This window comes from Bubalus bubalis, chromosome 21 (genome assembly GCF_019923935.1).
Source record: "Bubalus bubalis isolate 160015118507 breed Murrah chromosome 21, NDDB_SH_1, whole genome shotgun sequence".
In the NCBI taxonomy this organism is placed as follows: domain Eukaryota; kingdom Metazoa; phylum Chordata; class Mammalia; order Artiodactyla; family Bovidae; genus Bubalus; species Bubalus bubalis.
Window position 1 is genome coordinate 16,927,061 of NC_059177.1, and position 17,635 is coordinate 16,944,695.

Genomic DNA, 17,635 nt, shown 5'->3' on the forward strand with positions numbered 1-17,635 from the left:
AGTCCTCACCGCCTGATTTCCTCAGAGCCCTGCGATGCCTCAGGGCCTGCCCGCCCACAGAACCAAGTGCTGTCCCCCGGCATCCTTGGGGCCTTTGTCAACGAGCCTCTTCGGGCTGATCCTCGCCTTCATCAGTCTGGCTACCCTGAACCCCCCTCACCGAGAATCGTGCCCGGATCGCAGCTCCGGGCCAGCCGAGACCGAGATGTCTCTACAGCGTCTGGATCCCGAGGAATCTGCCTACTCCCTCGCTCTCTGAGTTTCTGCCCTCCAAGGGCTTGTCCCAGAGTCTCGACACCGAGCAACCTTAGGCCTCACTGACTTCCTCATCAGAGGCCTGCCTCCTGGGATTCTGTGCGGACTGCCCCATCTGGCGTCACCTGCCACCTGAAAACCCTACCGAAAGGGGCCTCTGTAGGCCCCCTCCAGGACTGCGCCCAGCGACCCAGAGAGGCCTCAGGACCACCAACTCTGTGGCCCCAGGGCAGCCCCGTTGCCAGGGCCGGCTGTCTAGTCCAGGGAAGATGTAGCAAAACCTCCCTCCTGGAGAAAGACACAAAAACCACAGAGACAAGAACTGTATTTGGACGGTTTCTCTCCTTCTAGCATAGTGACTCTCGGTTAGTGTATCTGAATGATCAGCCAGCAGATTCCTTAAGGGACAGACTGGCAGCTGATTTATCTGTCTCTCCCACACAGTATCTAGCAGAGGGCTGGAAACCTGGTAGCATCTCAGCCCACTGCTCAGTAGTGGCAAGACCCTGGGGCTGCTTCCTGTGCTTGTCTCTTCTGTAGGACACCAGCCCTCAGACGCCTAGCACCTAAGAGGGCATTCCTCCAGTAAATGTTTCAATCGGAAGAGAAGGTGTCAAGGTGGGGAATGAATGAAGAGTCCCTCTGTACTCCTGCTCAGTCCCTAGCTAAACAGGGGAAGGTCACAGCTATAGTGACTCTGAAGAAGTACTTGGACCATCCAACTGGCAGACGACTTGAAGCATCTGCAGTTCAAGAAGGCATGGGCACTAAACTCTTCCATTCCAGCAGTTCGGCATACTGGTTACAGAACCTGCTTTGCAGACAGGCTTTTATTCAGAGTCTAGCTCTGCAACTTCCTAGTTGTGGGAACTTAGGCAAGTTACTTAATTTTTCTAAACCTTGGTGTCTTTATGGAATTAACTATCCTATTAACTTTCCCCATAGTTATTGTAAGGGTTATACAAAAGTGTGGATCTAAAGGTGTTTCAGCACAGAGTCTACCACTCAGTGAAATACATGGGGAACGGGAGCTGTCATATTATCTTTGTCTTACAAATGCAACAGCCAGCAACCACTTGAGCCCAATTATTTCCCATCCCTGAGGGATAAAGCCTCCCTTTTCATCCCTTTGCCCTGGCAGAAGGCAAGAACCAAGAATTCCAAACAGACCATTTATTTTCTAAGAATCAATATATTTTCTTCCTTTGAAATAAATACAAACCAGTTTGAAAGGTCGGGGAATCTATGGGAAGAAGGGAAGTGGGGACAGGCCCCAGTCTTTTTTTTTTTTAGTACCAAATGACTCTGGCGCGACCCGGAAACGCAGTTACAAATGAGAATAATTTAAATTCTCCACTAATTACAGTATTTACAACAGCAGGGGAGGGGGTCACCTAGTGCCCCTCTTCCGGGCTGGACAGACATCAGTCCCACTGCTAGGCTGGGCGGATGCCCGCTCACCACACCACCTCAGAGGCCTTAGGCCACTAGGCAGTTAGGGATTCTCCCGGCACGAGTAGGCAGAGGTGGTGGGATGGCCTGTTTTACACAGTGTCCTAACCTTGGCCCACCACCCTGCACTACAATGCCGTGAGGTCTCTGGAGCTTTCTGGCCTGTGGGACCTCCCCTCTCATTGCGCAGAGCCCCCAGGGGCCCTTGGAGTGTTCTGTACAGTCCAGCTGCACTCAGGGCGGGAGGGACCTCCCCCACCCAGCTTCCCCTGAGACTGGCCCCAAGACCAGGAATGAGTCAGTGCAGAGGCCGGTGCCACTCCAGGACAGTGAGCCAAGGGGAGGAGAGAGGCGGCAGGGCACTGAAGGCTGTGCTGTGCTGGGCAGCGTCAGTCGCTGTCGCTGGTCTCGCTGCTCTGCTCGCCCTGCACCTTGCTGCGGTGCTGCAGGGCCCTGTGGTAGGCTATCTGTACTGACTTGCGGATGTTAGATTTCCGGCCCTCCAGCATCTTCTCCTTGTCAAGGTCCTGGTTCACGCCCAGAGGAACCAGCTTAGTCCTGGGTAGCCACTGCCTGTAGGATGAGACGAGGATCAAGTAAGTCATCTCTTATCTCTGGGAGGGCAACAAGCACCAGCCTCCCTTACTTGTTGCTTCCTTCCGAAACTCCTAAGTGCCCATTCTGGGCCAGGCTCTGGTGGGAGTTACAGAAACTGAGAGATGCAGTCCCTGCCCTCCAGGAACTGCTCACAGGCTAGTGATGAAAATAGCCCAGTTGACAGTCACACCAGGGGATAACCACAGGGCATTTATGAGTGCAAAAAGGAGCCCTGACCTAGCCTGAAATAGATACCTTGTCCCATGGGCTCCAGGCAGACTCAACTGACATTAGATATCTTCCGCAGACAATTAACAACAACAACAGACTACGCTTGTAAGTGTGACAGAACAGGGGTTCAGAGACCCAATGATTATGTCTGCTTTATCCCCCACATCTTATCACCATGGAGGCAGAGGTGGGAAAACTAAATCTAGAAGCCACCTTAGTCTGGGTGCAGAGCCACCCCTACATTTTTCACAGTCACTTCTGGTCCTGTTTTCTAGCTACAGCTGTTTGTCAGCTGCTACCCACTCAGTCTCTCAGACTCTTGGTCAACACAACCCTTTTGCTCAGCAATCTAAGTCCCTCCCCCACTGATTTATGATCGCCCAGGCGGCAGTGCTGGAGTTTCCTGGCAGCCTGCCCCCAGTGGCTGGGGCTGCGTCTGTGGCTCTGAGTCACATCGACTGCTCCCCTCCTCCCTTACCAGGTTCTCTTGTTGTCAAAGAAGAGGACGAGGTAGAGATGCTCTCGGGCTTCTTGGGTCATCTGTTCCCCAAGTTTCAGCACCTCCAATGGGGGCACAGGGATGGGAACCCCATGGTGGAACATACCTTCCCGGGGCATCTTTGGATCAATGATCTAAGGGTATAATAAGATCTTGGTTAGTTCAGTCTCCTCCTTCGCCCAGGCTTACCCTATCCAAGAATTTGGAGACTACCTCTAAAGTGGGGACAGAAAAACATAATCATCTAAGTAGGGTTGCAGTCCTGACCCTCAGCTTCTTCCCATGCTGAACTATTTCAGAGCCCAAGAGGTAAAGGGAAGAGAAAGGGACAGATGGAGAAACTAACGAGGGACCTCTAAGTGACTATCTGCTAAAGACTCGTGTGCTCTGCAGCTCAGCAGAGAGTAGGAGGTCTGCTGCTTTTGAGTGCATGTCTTGGGGCTGGAAGACAAGGGGTATGACGAGAAAAGCAGAAGCCTACCAGAGCTGGGTACGATGGATACCCTCGGCATTTGGCCCACACCAGGTCCAGAGCGTCCAGCGGGGAGTCCTCATCCTCTGATAGCCAGCCAGCTCCCCGGCCCAGACTCTTCCTTACAACTTCACAGGAATGGGAGAGAGGGGACGGATCAGCAGCCAGGGGTCTGGCAAGGCCCTGACACCAGGCCCCCAGCATCCCTGGCTTTGGGCGGGCATACTTACTGCTGTGGCCCACGCCGCGGCCAGTGCCCACGGAGTAGGCCTCATTCTCAGTGCCTGAGGTATCTTCACTGCTGTCCTCTGGGAATGTGCCCCGAGAGAAGGAGGGCTTGCCCCGGCCTTGTTTTGAAGGTGTTGTGCTGTGGACAAAAGGGATGCTCAATTCAAGAGGAGGGCGAGAGTGGGAAATGGCATGGTGGGTGTCTTCTTTTGGCCCCTAAGGTCTAAGACTTTTGGAAAGCAGAGGCTAATTGAATAATTTCAGACTCAAGTGCCCTTAGGGATTTGGGGGTGATCTGACTGAAGTGGGCTGGATACAGCAGTAGTGATGAGTGTATGCCCTATCTTAAGGCAACAGTGGTCAGAACTGCTAGGTCTGATTTTTAAAGGGAATACAGAAATGGAATTTTATGTGGCACTTCTGGGTTTGTTTGTTTTTTTAAATATCATGCTGGCCAAACAAAATATGTCTGTAGGCCAAATCCAGGTCACCACGAATCAGTTTATGTACTCTGTTCTAAGTGAAAAGTGAAAGTGTTAGTTGCTCAATCATGTCCAATTCTTTGCAACCCCATGGACTGTAGCCTGCCAGGCTTCTCTGTCAATGGGATTACCTATGCAAGAATACTGGAGTGGGTTGCCATTTCCTTCTCCAGCGGATCTTTCTGACCCAGGGATCAAACCCGGGTCTCTCACATTGCAGGTGGATTCTTTACCATCTGAGCTACCAGGGAAGCCCTCTGTTCTAAAACATGAACTTAACCAAGGCTGGTCCCCTCTAATTCATTATGGTGACAGTCTCATCCATTCTATTTATTTTGCAGAGAACCTTTGGTCTGAGCCCTCTTAATCTAGCTGGAGGTGGCTGCCACCACACTCCCCACAGGGAAATCTGGAAGGCCATCCTGGAGGCAGGTTTAAACCAAGAGGGCTGGTACCTGGTCCGGTCGGAGGCAGCACTGCTGCTGCTACTGCTGCTGGATTCCGAGTCTGAGCTGCTCCGAGGAAGGCTGCAGTCATTACGATACACCAAGAAACTCTTCTTTACTGGCTGGTTTCCACCGCTGAAGCCATTGGCTGGTAAGTCTTGTTTGGGGGTGGTGTGGGGAAGGAAGGAATCAGTCAGTAAGATGCAGATCAGAGATCTACCGGGGGTAAGATCTACCGGGGGACTCAGAGCTTGGCTTTACGTTCTGTGCTGGAAAATTCCTCCAACCTCAGCCAGCAGAGCCAGCTCTGGGCAGTGTCCACCACAGCTGGCCACAGCCCTGCCCCACCCCTTGCACTTCCCTTGGCAGTTACTAGCCTTAGGACACAGTGGCTTAAAGGAGATTCCCCAAGGAGAATGAGAAGAGAAAAGGTGAAGTGATAAAATGAAGGGCACCCTGGATGGGAATCTGGTTGAGTTAGTGGCTCTGGGCTTCAGTTTCCCCATCTATAAAGTGAGGGGGTTGAATGACAGGCTTCCTAAGGGCCCTTCTATCTCTGATATATTACGGGCAAATGAAGGACTAGGTGGGAGTTATACTGGGAAGGATGGCAGCTTCGCTCACTCTATTGGAGGGGCTGGGTGATGGTAAGGCTCACCCATTGGGGGGTCTTCTGTGGATTTATCACTGTCGCTGTCTGAACTCGAACTGGGCCGAGGGCTCCTACCCCGCTTGCGCTGACGTAGGGAGCCCATGATGGGGAGCTGGGGGGGCCCCACAGGACTGCCTCCGTGGCTGGGGGTCATCTGGCTCTCCCGGTTTTTGGGGGGCCGGCCCGGCCTCTTGGGCGGTCCAGCTGTCTTCGGGTTCTTTTTGGAGAACAGAACTGAGGTTCTCCTGCCCACCTCAAGTGCGGGGGTTGAGGACATGTTGGGACCCAGGCCTGGAGCAGAGAAAGAGAGAAGGAGAGTCGGTGAGGGGCCTGAAGTGGGAAGGGCGTCTGTCTACGGTAGGCCCTGGGGATATAGGACATAACTTCAGCTAGAGTAGGGGAGATCGTTTTGGGGGCAGGGAGTTGGGAACACTGTCTCTCACACAAATAGCCAGAGAGAGGCAGCTAAGAGGCCCCTGAAGGGGGAAGGAGGGAGAAAGTGCAGCTAGCTGAGCAGGAGGGACCTCTGCCTGGGGGGCTGGCAGGGGCTGAGTGTGTGCTACAGAGTCCAAGTCTGGCTGGCCTTGGGGTCCATCATGCCATGGGGTTCAGACCTTTGCTTGTCTCCTGGCTGCTGCTCTCCTCGGCGGCACTGTCTGTCTGCCCGTCCTTGTCACAGGCCGCTGGGTGGGGTGTCATGCCGCCCCGGCTGGAGGGGCCGTGTCGTTCAGGCCCATCCCGTCCAGTCTCCCGCTGGTGGGCAAGCTTCCTCCGCAGCGCCGTCATCTCTTTCTTGATCATCTTGGCGCGCCGAGAGCGGCCCACGCTCTGCTTGCTGGCGTTCACCTCGTCCAGCCGTTCAAGCAGCAACTTGAGCTGCTCTTCCACTGGCAGGTGCTTCTGGTTCTCTAGCAGGACCAGCCGCTCTTCCTCTGCTGCAGGGGGTGGGAACAGGGGATGAGAGGTCAGTCTCAGGGCAGCCCTCTGGGCCCCGTGAACCTGGGCAGGCAACCAGAAAGTCACTCTTCTCCCCTCCGCTTCTCACCGGGAGCGGCTGTAAAATAGTAGCACCGAGATGCAGAAAGGCGGGGATTGCTCTCCATTCACCCAGTCTGGCTTCGAGAGCATTCCTGGGGCTAGCGTGCCACTGCTCAGACTAGCTGCTTCCTGCCTACACTGCCTGCTCCCAGGAGGGGACTTTTGGAAAGCTGTTCATCCCTGGCATTGGCCTCTACGTGTATGTGTGACTTATCACCCACCATCTTCGGTGTGGTGTGGGGCCTCGTCTCCAGTCACGCTGGGGGGGATATGCATGCCCGTCTCAAAGTCAATGCCCATTTTTTCTGCCTGGCGCCGGGCCTGGCGGAGCACCGCGCCACCCTGCTCACGGAGCCGCACTGCTGCCCGGTAGAAGATGGTATCCTTGGCATTATACTTGAGGCAGTTGCTGACGATGAGGTTGAAGTCCTCCTCAAAATCATCAAAGTTCAGGTAGCGGTAAGCCTCCAAGTTCTGCTTCATGGTGAAAAAGTCCATAGGCTTTTTGATGTGGTCGAGGTAGTCAGGTACCTGGGAGAACACGGGAGGTGTAGCTCAGTGGAGGTATGTTCCTCATTCCCCCTGAACCCCTGTTCCTAACAACCTCCCTTGAAATGCATCCAGCAATCTCCTCCTACAGTCAGAGGCAGGCATACAGCACAGGGGAAAAGAAAGCTGGATTCTAGTCTGGACTTTTCTAGTCACAAACTGTGTGACCTTGGCAAGCCTCTTAGCCTCTCTGGGCTTTCTTTTCCTTGCTTGGAAAACAGTAATGCAATTACAACTGAATCCTAGAGCCACATGAGGTTTTAATAAACAAATGGCTAGGGGGAGCCTCTGGAAGTAACACCACCCTGCATTCCTATAGCTCTTTTTACTTATCAGTAAGCCATGTAAGGAGGCTGCTGCCTCAGGTCTCTCATTTTATACCTTTTAGAGAGAAGAGTCTGCCAGTCAGGACCTAGGGCTTCAGAGATGGTTCTTTAGGTGCTGAGCCTTCTAAATTCTCCGTTCTAGGGTTCAGCACCCGGAAAGTGTCTTCCTGCCCTGGGCTTATTCACTTGGCAGACTCAGTCCCTGCCTCTGGGGAAGGAGTGCAGACTGCCTCCCATTCTGGGCCCTTGAGGTACGACAGGGACAAGACAGAGTCCAGGTGATGCCTGTGGTTCCGGTTCATCCCGGAGCCCCAGAGCCACCAGCCCCTCTCTTCATGGTCCCCTCCTAGCCCCTGGCCCAGACCTGCGGCAAGGGTCCATCTGGGAGAGGAACAGAAAGAAGGTGGAGTGAGGGGAAGGGATTCTTACTTCGTCCAATTCGGTTACCTCAGACAGAGGGACCGGCTCGCTGAAGATGTTGCCCGTGTCCTTCTCTTGGAGCTGCTCCAAGGTTTTTCGAAGGAGGATGAGGAAGGGGGTCAGCTGCATCTCCATGGCGATCTGCTGGACCTTGATCTGCCACACATAAAGGCCCCATCAGCTAGGCCTAGGCTGGTCCCTTGGGGAGAAGTCTGGAGAGGTGGCTGTAGCTGGTGTGGGAACTCGCCTTCCTTCCTACCCCACACTGCTGGGTGCTTTACTGTGGACTGCCCCTTCCTTGAACTCCCAGCACCAGCTACCTGCATCACATCATTCAGGAGTCCATTCATAAAACACTCCTGTGACATTCTGCTTCTGAGGAGCCTGACAGCAAACTGAGCTCCAGGTTACCTGACTCTCACATTAGCTTTGCCGCTTCCCGGCCAGGGGATGCACACTTTTCTGAGTTTTCTGTTTTCCTGGGTCTGTTTTCTCCACTGTAAAAAAGAGCTGGTCCGGGAGCACTCACCGTCTCCCTTTTGAGTTTCTCCCGCTTGCGAATCAGCTCCACCAGCAGCCGTGCTCGTTCCAGGTCATGCCGAAGCCGCTGCCAGGACTTAAGCTGTTCTTTGAGGGCCCAGTTCTTATCCTCAGAATCTCTCTGAAGAGGCAAAAGGGGGATCAGGAGATGATGAGAGAGCCAGAGGCAATGAGAGCCCAGGGAACTTGGGTCAAAGGCAGGAAAACCAAAGCTGGGAGCACAGTGATCTCTTGGTAGGCTTGCCAGCTAAAGTGGAAGCTCTGCAACTCACTGTGGCTGTTGAGCCCAGTAGAGTTGGTGCTCGGTATATGCTTGTTGTGAATGAAAGGATGAACACAAGGAATAACGCATGAAGGATAATGTGTAAGGATTTCATCCTTAGCCTGATTTGAGGTCTAGTTTAAAGGAACAAACAGCCCAAGCCCTCAGGCATTGGAAACTGCAGTCACAAATCTCTGTTCTCGGGACCTCCCTGGTGGTCCAGTGGTTAAGACTTCCTGCTTCCAATGCAGGGAGCACAGGTTCGATCCCTGGTTGGGGAACTAAGATCCCACATGCTGGGTGGTACAGAAAAACAAGCCAATGATAAGTCTCTGTCCTCATCCCCCTGGCATTAGTTCCCAGAGCCCACAGGGAATCTGACATAGTACCCCGACTTGGTCACAGTTCCTCTGAGATTGCAGGTGGGTCTGCAGGCGACGCAGCAGCGGGACCCCATTCCGCGACTGCCTCTTCAGCGTCCAATAGCTGTGCAGCCTCTGCATGAATTGGCTCTTCCTTTGGATGGTCAGGCGGTTAGTGATTTTACTGAGCCTGGGAAACAGGAGAGCAAAGAGAAGAAAAACTTCTTGGGCCTTCATTTTCTCACAGAGAACAGGGGTCTTTGGCCCATGAGTTTCTGAGTGGGGCTGAATAGGGAATAAATCTATTGTCAAGAAGGCCTGTGACACTGGGCTAGGGCAAAGAAGAGCAAACACAGCTGGCAGTCAAGGGCACCTCAGAAGACAGGAAGCCAAGCTCCGAGTGCTAACCCTGTTCATCGGGGGGGTGAGCAAGCCTGGCCCCTAAGACTGCTTATTGTCACTGCAGCCCTGAGTACTAACTGACCCTGGGACGCCCAGCTTGGACTGAGTCTGGGAAGGTTTTAAGATGAAGTACTACAACATAGCAGTCAACTACTGGAAATTGTCTAGGTAGCACAAGAGTAAAAAGTAACTGATCCTCACAGCCCTTATCTGTGGCCATAACACAATTCCTTGAGCATTTCCTTCCCTCTTTTCCATTCTGTTCTCCCTTCAGAGTCAGACTGTTTCTTCCACTGTGTTTCTTCCACTTCCTTCTACTCCATTGTCTTACTTCCTAACTTACACCATCCCAGCAATATGGAGGGCAGTTTCAAATACACCTGCCAAGTTGGCCAGAGAAGAGCTGAAGTCTCTGGTTCCTAACGTAAAAGTCAGGTGACCTGCTAGAGCTAATCTCTTTTGATATTAAAAACCATCACCACCTCTAGGTAGCTCCTGACAGGAAGAAGAAAACCCAAGCCTGTCACTCCACTCAGGGGACTGTCAGTCTCCAACAGGGCTTCTTCCCTCCCTGGCCCGCCCATCTGCTCCCCCGTACCTGTGTGGTGGAATGCAAGGCACAGACACCACAGGGGCCGCTGCCCGTTTCTCTGCCAGGATCTTCCGCGCCTTCTTCATCTTGATCCGGGACTTGGCCTTGGCCTTCTTGACCTTCTCTGAGCTCCAACTCTTACCCTCATCTTCCTCCTCCTCCTCCTCCTCCTCCCCTTCACTGTGGGACAGGGCAGGAAGGCGGCGCGCTGAACCTGGGGGTGTGTGGATGTCGCAGTAGGCGGTCTTGCGGACGCTGAAGGAGGTGCCATTGGCCCCTGTCTCCCGCACAGGCTCCATCTTCATGTAAAGGCCAGCCTGTTGGGCACACGTCACGTGGAAGGCTGTGTAGCAGTTGGCCTTATGGCACTGGATGCAGGCCCCTGAGCCCCGCTGTTTGCAAATGTAGCAGGTCAGCTTCCAGCGTGCGGGTGGGATGTGCTCAATGCTGTCAATGGGCTCCAGGAAGACTGTGTTGGCAAAGCAGACCTCGGGGATCCAGAGGGCACACACCACATGGGCCCAGCGCCCATCATCTGTCTGCTTGAAGGCACCACCCTTGTTGGGGCACAGGGCGCAGTCCACAGCACGGGAGGGTGACTGCAGGCAGCGGCGGCACAGCCACTGGCCCTCAGGGATGTAGGGAACACCGTAGCACTCCTGGTGCACAGCCAGGTTGCACATGTCACAGAAAAGGATGACATTGCTGTTCTGGCACTCGCCGTCATTGCAAATACAGCACACAGCATCCTCATCTACGAGAGCATTGGGGTCGCCTTTATTGTGGCTCTCAAAGTACGACTCCTTCTCCAGCCGGTCCATTAAGTACTCAAAGATCTCCTGCGGAATGGGACTCACACCCTCCGTCTTCCGCCGCTCGTTCATGATATCTAGCCAGATGTAGTCCTCCTCATCCATGTCGTACTCAACCTCCTCATCCAGCTCCTCCGCCGACTTCTCAATATACCTGCAGTGCACACAGGCAGCTCGGCATCAGAAGGTTGAGATTTCCCTCCCTTAAAGAACGTGGGTTACATCTGTGGAGCACTCACCCTGTTCCAGGCCCGTGCCTTGATGTATACGTGGTCTCATTCTAGCCTCACCTTTACTCCAGGCACCGTAAGGCCTGTCATCATTCTTGTTGTGCCGAAAAGGAAACCTAACGTTTGGGGCAGTGAATTCACCTGGGTCGGCTCTCTTGTGAGAAAGTGGAAGAGCTGGGATATGAACCCAGGCATGCCGAGCTCAAAGCTCATGTCCTAGCTGCCACACTGCCTCCTTTGAGATGCAGAGGCTCAGCAAGATCCTGAAAGGAGAAGGATGGGGCGGCTAGGACCCCTGATTGCAGTGGTCTGGGTGATGGTACAAAGAGTCGGGGGCAGGAAGGTCCTCAGTTTTCACTTGCCAATTTACATTTGTTTGAGTACCAGCCGGCTGTATCCTGAATGGAGCTGCTGTAGGTCTTCTCTCAGCTGGTGCAGCAGCAGCTCAGGGCTCCCTCAGAATCTAGGTACTCTTTGGTCTCTGGAAAGCCTTGGGAGGTAACAGTCAGGATAGCTAATATTTACTGAGCATTTACTATGACCGGGCATTGTGCTAAGTTATCACAGTTATCTTCCTCACAGTCCTTGGGTCAATGTTCTTCTTGCCCTCACTTTATAGAGGAGGAAACCGGAAGCTTTGGGAAGTTAAGTGCCCCACACAGGTGGTTCACACAACCAGGAAGTGGCAGAGCTAGGATTCAAACTCCACTCCACAGCACTCCCTGGGCCCGAGGGACTGCAGCCAGGGGTGGCTCCAGGCGCCTGGGGTACAGAGCAGGCTCCCCACTCCCCTGCCGTGCACACTCCAGGTGGCCTGACTCTGCTATTGTAAAGCTACAGGGAGCAACAACGGAAAAGCACACGGCTTTGGTCTCTAACACACCTGGACACACACCTAACAGCCAGTTAGGTCCTGGCTCTGTTACTGTGGGACATCCAGGACATCCCTGCTCTTTTCTAAACCTCAGTTTTATTGATGAGAGAATGAGGATAATACCTTTCATTTCCTAAGACGTCAGGATTAAATGCAATTAGTTAAAAATGAATGGGCTAAATCAAGTGGTACATAGCAGGGCCTAGATATATGTTAGTTCCTGGGCCTCCACTCTGCTCTCCATAAGGAAAATGCGACTCTGCGAGCTGCAGCAGGCCAGGCAAGCATAGGCTCCAGAGCTGTGCTCTGGGTGACAGCAGGCAAGTGAGCGAACCTCTCAGGGCCTTGGTTTCCACATCTGTAAAGTGGTGATCCTAACTTGAATCTCTTTCACACAGCTGTTGGGAACATTAGATGAGTTAATATAGGTAAAGTGCTCAGAACACTACCTGGAGCAAGTAACTCAATAAATGTTAGCTTCATTATTAGCTTTGGTATAGCTCTGCCCGACCCTGTCTTGCATTATAACTGTTTTTGTGTCTTAACCCCTGCACTACGTGGATAGAGGCAAGGACCATATCTGATTAAACACAGAGAAAGAGGCAGTCAGTGTTGTTCATCTGAAAGACATTTTGAGAGTGGAAGGGAGGAGAGACTAAAGTGCTGTGTCTGTCAGAAGCAGCTTCTTGCTTCGCCCTTCACCTTGTCCCCAGGGTGACTGCAACATCTTCATCCTTGAAAAAGGGTGTGGCTCAGGGCTAGTGTGAACCCTCTGGCCCATTCCAGGCCTTGGCACCAGCTCTCAACCTTTTTTCTGCCATGACACACGTAACATTATGTGATGGTGCACAGCACACTCCCACAGCACACTCAGATTACAGGCTGTGGCGCAGATAAGGTAGGCTGCGTGTCATGTGCGATTCCTGACACGCCAGCTGACACTCCACCCTCCCTCTCCCTCAAGAAAGTTTATCAGATGGGAGCAAGAGCCAGGGCTGTTGTTAGAGAGATGACCTCGAATCTTCTCACATTTACATAAAAGTAAATCATTTCCAAAACAGGCAGTTCAGCTAAGAGTAGTAACAAATTACATGCAACACACCTCCCAACTGATTGCAGGGGACCAGCTGAGAGCTGCGGCCTGGAGAACAGATCTGATCCACAGGAGCAAAGAGTGACTCTAAGTGGAAGGATGAAGAAAATGAGCAGGAGCTAAGCTGTGCTGCCTAAGGGAGCAGAGAGTGCTGAAGAATCATGAGGGGAGAGGGCGGGCCTGAAGAGGGGTCTATGTGTTGGGAGGTGGGCATGGCAGTGAGCACTAACAGATAAGAGAGACAGTGAAAAGCCAGAAGGACATGGAGCTGGGCTGGACAGATGGAAGGATGGAAGAGAGGAGGAAAAGACAGGCTGGCATGTCAACAGGGGTGAGAGGAACGAAAATCACTTGAATTCCCCAAAATTTGCTTGTAAAGAACTGAGATTTAGTACCTACTATTGCCCTTTTGGTAAAAACTACCTTTCACATAAAAACCTTTCTAAGAAGTCCTTGTCGGAGATCAGGCCTTCTGATTAGCTGATACCAAAGACAGCTCCTTAACTAACTCACCCAAGTGCCCTCTTTGACTTGGATGCCAAGACTCTCAGAAAGAAGTCTCACACTTGGTGTTTGTTCCATCCTTTAGCTCGGGTTTCTGAATGTGGTTTTACCACCATACTTCCCCCCACTCCATTTTTTTACCTCATGTTGAAGGAATTTAGCCTTTTGACTGTGATTTTTATTAGGAGCCACTGTGACAAATTTTTGGAAGGAAGCAGGATACCAAGAAACAGTTAAATGAAATAAAAGGGTTCTCAGAGGAGTATGAAACATTGGTGATGAAAACACTGCTTCTGCATGCCAAAGGATGGGTGACAGTAACTGGACAAGCAATGGGGAAATTACTTATGCAGATTTACAAACAGCTTTTAGGACTCTATGAAGTCAGTGTCCCTAGTCTTCCACATTGAGGCTAGCAGAGGAATATTACATCTGCACTGCAGATGGGGTCACTGGAACACCAAAAGCCAGACAGATGCCTTTCCCAAGGTCACGGTGATGGAGTAGAAAGGGTCAAGAACAACAGATGGGACCCTTTGATACTGTAGAAATAGTGCCGCTTTGGAGTCAGAGGAATATGGGTTTGAATCCCAGTTCAGCTATCTACTGGCATGTGACTGCTCGTAAGTCTGGTCCTTCTTCTGGATTGTGGTTTCCTCACCCATGAACAAAACCTACCTGAGCGAGTTGTGAGAATAAGACAAGGGAATGGCTATAAAGCGCCCAGTGAGGGTCCGGCATGTGGCAGTGTACAGGAACTGCCATCACCGCTCGCTGGGGCACGTCTGCCTTGGCAGGCCAGTGTGTTGCTGCTATGCTTTACCTCTGCCATTTCCTATCTGTTGCTTGTCACCTGTCTTTGGCTCCTAAGCCCTGCTTGACCAGTTTTCCAGAGTTGGGAGGCGGAGGTGGCCTTACCGGTAATAGGAGGTCGGCCGGGGCGGGGCATCAGGGGTATCTTGCTCCAACTCCCGGTAGACCACCTCTGGCAGCTTGGGAGTGGTGCTTGCAGAAGCATTGTGGTGGTGGTGATGGTTGGAGTCCTTGCGTTTCTCCTTGTTCTTATGCTTGCCTGACTTGGGAGTAGCGGCCGGTGTCTCAGTGTTCTCCTTATTGCTGCCGTTCTCAGGCGCCTCCTCGGGGGCCTCCTCATCCTCAGACACCACATCCAGGTTGTCAAAGATGCTGATGCGGTGCACGCGGCCGTGCAAGTCCACTTCCACCATGCGCTGGGCCTGTGCGTAACTCATCACCTCACGGCTGGGTGACTGGGATACCTCTGAGGGGCTGGGTGACTGCTTGTTGGCTGGGCGTGACTGGCGCCCCTTCTTCTTGTGCTTTCGGAGTGGAGTCTGCTGTGGGGGCGGTGGGTTGTCATGGTCATAGTGGTACAGATGGTACTCAATACCACTGTAACTCTTGTAGACCTTGCGGCAGGTCTCCACGGGGCACTCATAGGGTGGCTTAGTTGCCCGCAAGTTGTGGCAGAAAGTCTTCACGTCAAAGTCCACCCCCATGCTGTCACATCTAGAATGTACAGATCAGTTAGCGTAGGTCCGGGCCACCCACTCCACTCTCTCCAGCCCTCCCTCTCCCCAAGGGTCCTGGCCAGCCAACCTCTACAGCAGATCCAAATGCCATCTCCTCCACACCATGGCCATGGTCTTGGTATTATTACCTCTTGTCTGATCCTCCTGCCCTATGTCTCAGTTCTAGCTTTTTCTCATATAACTGTGTCCAGAATGATCTTTCTACCAAGTAGCATTATTCATATCAGTGTTTTGATTAGAACCCTCCTGATGCCCCCCACTGATTTCAGGATAATATCCACATTCCTTATGATGACAGTCAGGGTGTTCCTTTCATTCTGTGGCCTTAGTCTTCCTTTCTAGATCCTTCTTTTCACCAGTTATAGCTGTATTTCTGTCTAACCAGGGCAACTTGCCATTCCCTGAATGTTACCAGCTCTCATTACCGCAAAATGATCTCTATTTAGAATGCCTTCCACCCTCCCTGATTAGTGAGCTCCTACTCATTCTTCAAAACATGGCTCAAATGTCACTTCTGTTATGATTTCTCCGTCTATCTCACAGAGAGCTGTGTTTCCACAGCATTTCATCCTCACCTCCACCACGGCACTCACCACACTGAAAGTTCTCTGTCTCCTTCCACTAGACTGGGAGCTGTACAGTGCAGACACCAGAGCCTACCCACTTCCATAGCCCCAGAACCTGGCATGCAATATTGTTTTGGCAAATGAATAAATAATTTGTTGAATAATAGCTAAATGAAGGAATCACCAGATTAGGGACTGAGACAGATGAAGGCTAATGTCAGCCCATGCAGAAGTTTGAATTGGTGGCCAAAATGATTTGGTCCTGGACTCCAGCAGAAATAAATGGATGACAGAAAGAATCGGTGACTTTCTGAGGCCTCTGGGGTAAGCCTATGCCCTGGCTCTGGGGATGACACCAGGCCTTAAGAGTGCAGACAGGAACATGGCAGTGCAGCACACTCAGCTCCATGCTGGTCCTTAGAGCCCTCCCTTCCTTCTCTCCAGTGTTCCTGGGTGAGTGGAGACAGCAGATGGCACCAGCCCCCAGGAAGCCCAGCTTGGTCAGAGACTGCCCCAATTTCTCCAGGCCTAGCTGGATTCAACAATTTAACTATGGGCTGGGCACCATTCCAAGCAAAGCCACCCTGAGCTCCCTGACTAACAAGAGTTGTTCTCCTGTGACTTAACCCAGCCAGTGAACTGCTCCAGCCACTCTGTCCAAGCCCCAGATTGCCATTTCATTAAAACTACTTAAACTGCCCTTACTTCCTACCTGTGGCTATCTTTAAACAAACCAATCAGAAGCACAAACAAACTCTACTGTTTCAATGAGTCCCTGGTGAAGGCTGCAGCTCTGCTGCCCTAGCTCCCTAAGCAGCACAGAGTCCCCGGCAAATGTTCCGCTGGGACTCAGCAGCAGATGCACAGAGAAGAGACACGGAAACTTAGACCCGAAAGTCCGTGGGGAGGGCCCCAGGCCCTGGGGTATGACGACCGCATCTGCCCAAGGCTCTCAGGGGACTGGAGGAAGTAGGGGGCGGAGGCCAGAAGGATCAGGCCAGGCCCAGGCGGTGCCCGCAGCCCTCTCCCGGATGCGGCGACGTTTCCCCTTGATCAAAGTGTACAAGTTGAACAAGGCTCTCCTGCCATTGACCCAGGCAGCCCCGAAGGGATACACTGTAGCCCAGGGATGCGGGCTGGGGGCGAATGCACTGTCAGTTCTTCCGGCTGGAGTGGCCCGACCCTCGGGCCGGGCAGTTTCAGTGCGTGCTCCACGAAACTAGCCTACCCCTTCCCGGCTTGCCACTCCCGCCCTGGTCCCTGGCCCGCACTCACCGGCCACCTCGAGTCCGGGCTCATCGCCGGGGACGCCCGCCGGGGCTCCGACCCCACTTAGGGAGGCCGGCGGGTAAAGACGGGTCGGGGAGGGAGAGCCCCAATTCCGGAGACTGCAGACCACGCCACCCCGACCCCCTGCCGCCCCACGCTCTGGCCCGGCTCCCTGGGATTCCCGCGCTGACCCCTGCCGCTCCCAGTCCCGCCGGCGCCCGAGCGTCTCAATTCCGGCGGCCACCGCCCCTTTCGAAGGCCCCTAGGTTGCCGGGTCTCGGGACCCGGCGCCGCCGGAACAATGGAGGCTCCCGGAGGCAGCGCGGGGACGGCGGCGGCGGAGACGGTGGCGGCAAAGGCAGTGGCAGCGGCGGCGGCAGCAGCAGCGGCGACGGCGTCTGCGCAGGGTAAACTCGGCGCCGCGGCACTGCCGAGCTGCACTTTCGCCACAGATCCCCGCCCGCCCGCTGAGGCTCGAGAGGCCATTCTCTGGGATTCGGAAGGGCCCTGGACACCTTACAGGGCTTTTCTAGGGCCTCCATCTAGAGTTGAGTTTCTGGAGACAGAAGTTACGATACTCGGGATCCGGAGTGGTCGGGCCGTTTGTAGCGAATCTGCCGACACGGACGGTGAGCGCGGGACTAGGCGTAAGGAGCCCGCCCTTCTCCCTTCCCCCTCTGTCTCTCCCCCCGCCTCCCTCCCTCCTGCTGGCGCCGCGGCTGCGGTAGGGACCTGGCCTTGGTCTCCGAGGAAGGCGGCGAGGCGGGGCCGGAGCCTCGGGGCGGGGCTGGGGGCAGGGCCAGGAGCAAGAGGGACGCGGACTGCAGCCTAAGGGGCACCGGGAGTTATGGGTAGGGGCGGGGCGGGGCTGAAAGAGAATAAACCAATCTATGGGGCGGGGTTTGCGGGGAGTGGGCGGGGCCATCTGTAAA

General features: G+C 53.6%; 1 protein-coding gene across 7 annotated transcripts; it reads right to left on the minus strand.

Annotated features, from left to right (window-relative positions):
• Positions 1-1,413: 1,413 nt before the first annotated feature.
• Positions 1,414-17,336, minus strand: BRPF1 (bromodomain and PHD finger containing 1). 7 transcript variants are annotated; one of them, XM_006070733.4, is made up of 14 exons: positions 16,710-17,077; positions 14,237-14,845; positions 9,812-10,771; positions 8,839-9,001; positions 8,177-8,308; positions 7,675-7,803; positions 6,574-6,883; positions 5,929-6,249; positions 5,321-5,605; positions 4,672-4,819; positions 3,737-3,873; positions 3,516-3,634; positions 3,014-3,168; positions 1,414-2,280 (listed from the first exon to the last, which is right to left on the minus strand). In XM_006070733.4, exons 2-14 carry the CDS (start codon positions 14,833-14,835, stop codon positions 2,097-2,099), a joined length of 3,642 nt encoding a protein of 1,213 aa, XP_006070795.1. In that variant the 5' UTR covers positions 14,836-14,845; positions 16,710-17,077; the 3' UTR covers positions 1,414-2,096. The 7 variants fall into 7 exon arrangements, with proteins under 7 accessions (XP_006070795.1, XP_006070794.1, XP_044789454.1 ...); XM_006070732.4 differs by having other exon boundaries at positions 7,657-7,803; XM_044933519.2 differs by lacking the exon at positions 16,710-17,077 and adding an exon at positions 17,224-17,336 and having other exon boundaries at positions 3,516-3,873.
• Positions 17,337-17,635: the final 299 nt, after the last annotated feature.

What these genes read in the sequence shown, in the direction of transcription:
- BRPF1 (XM_044933519.2), bottom strand. Translation starts at nt 14,835, where the DNA reads ATGGGGGTGGACTTTGACGTGAAGACTTTCTGCCACAACTTGCGGGCA. An exon ending in GGAACTGTGACCAAGTCGGG is followed by an intron (nt 8,309 to 8,838) that starts GTACTATGTCAG and finishes TTGCCTCTTCAG; the next exon opens with AGAGATTCTGAGGATAAGAA. An exon ending in ATCCATCGTACCCAGCTCTG is followed by an intron (nt 3,169 to 3,515) that starts GTAGGCTTCTGC and finishes TTATACCCTTAG; the next exon opens with ATCATTGATCCAAAGATGCC.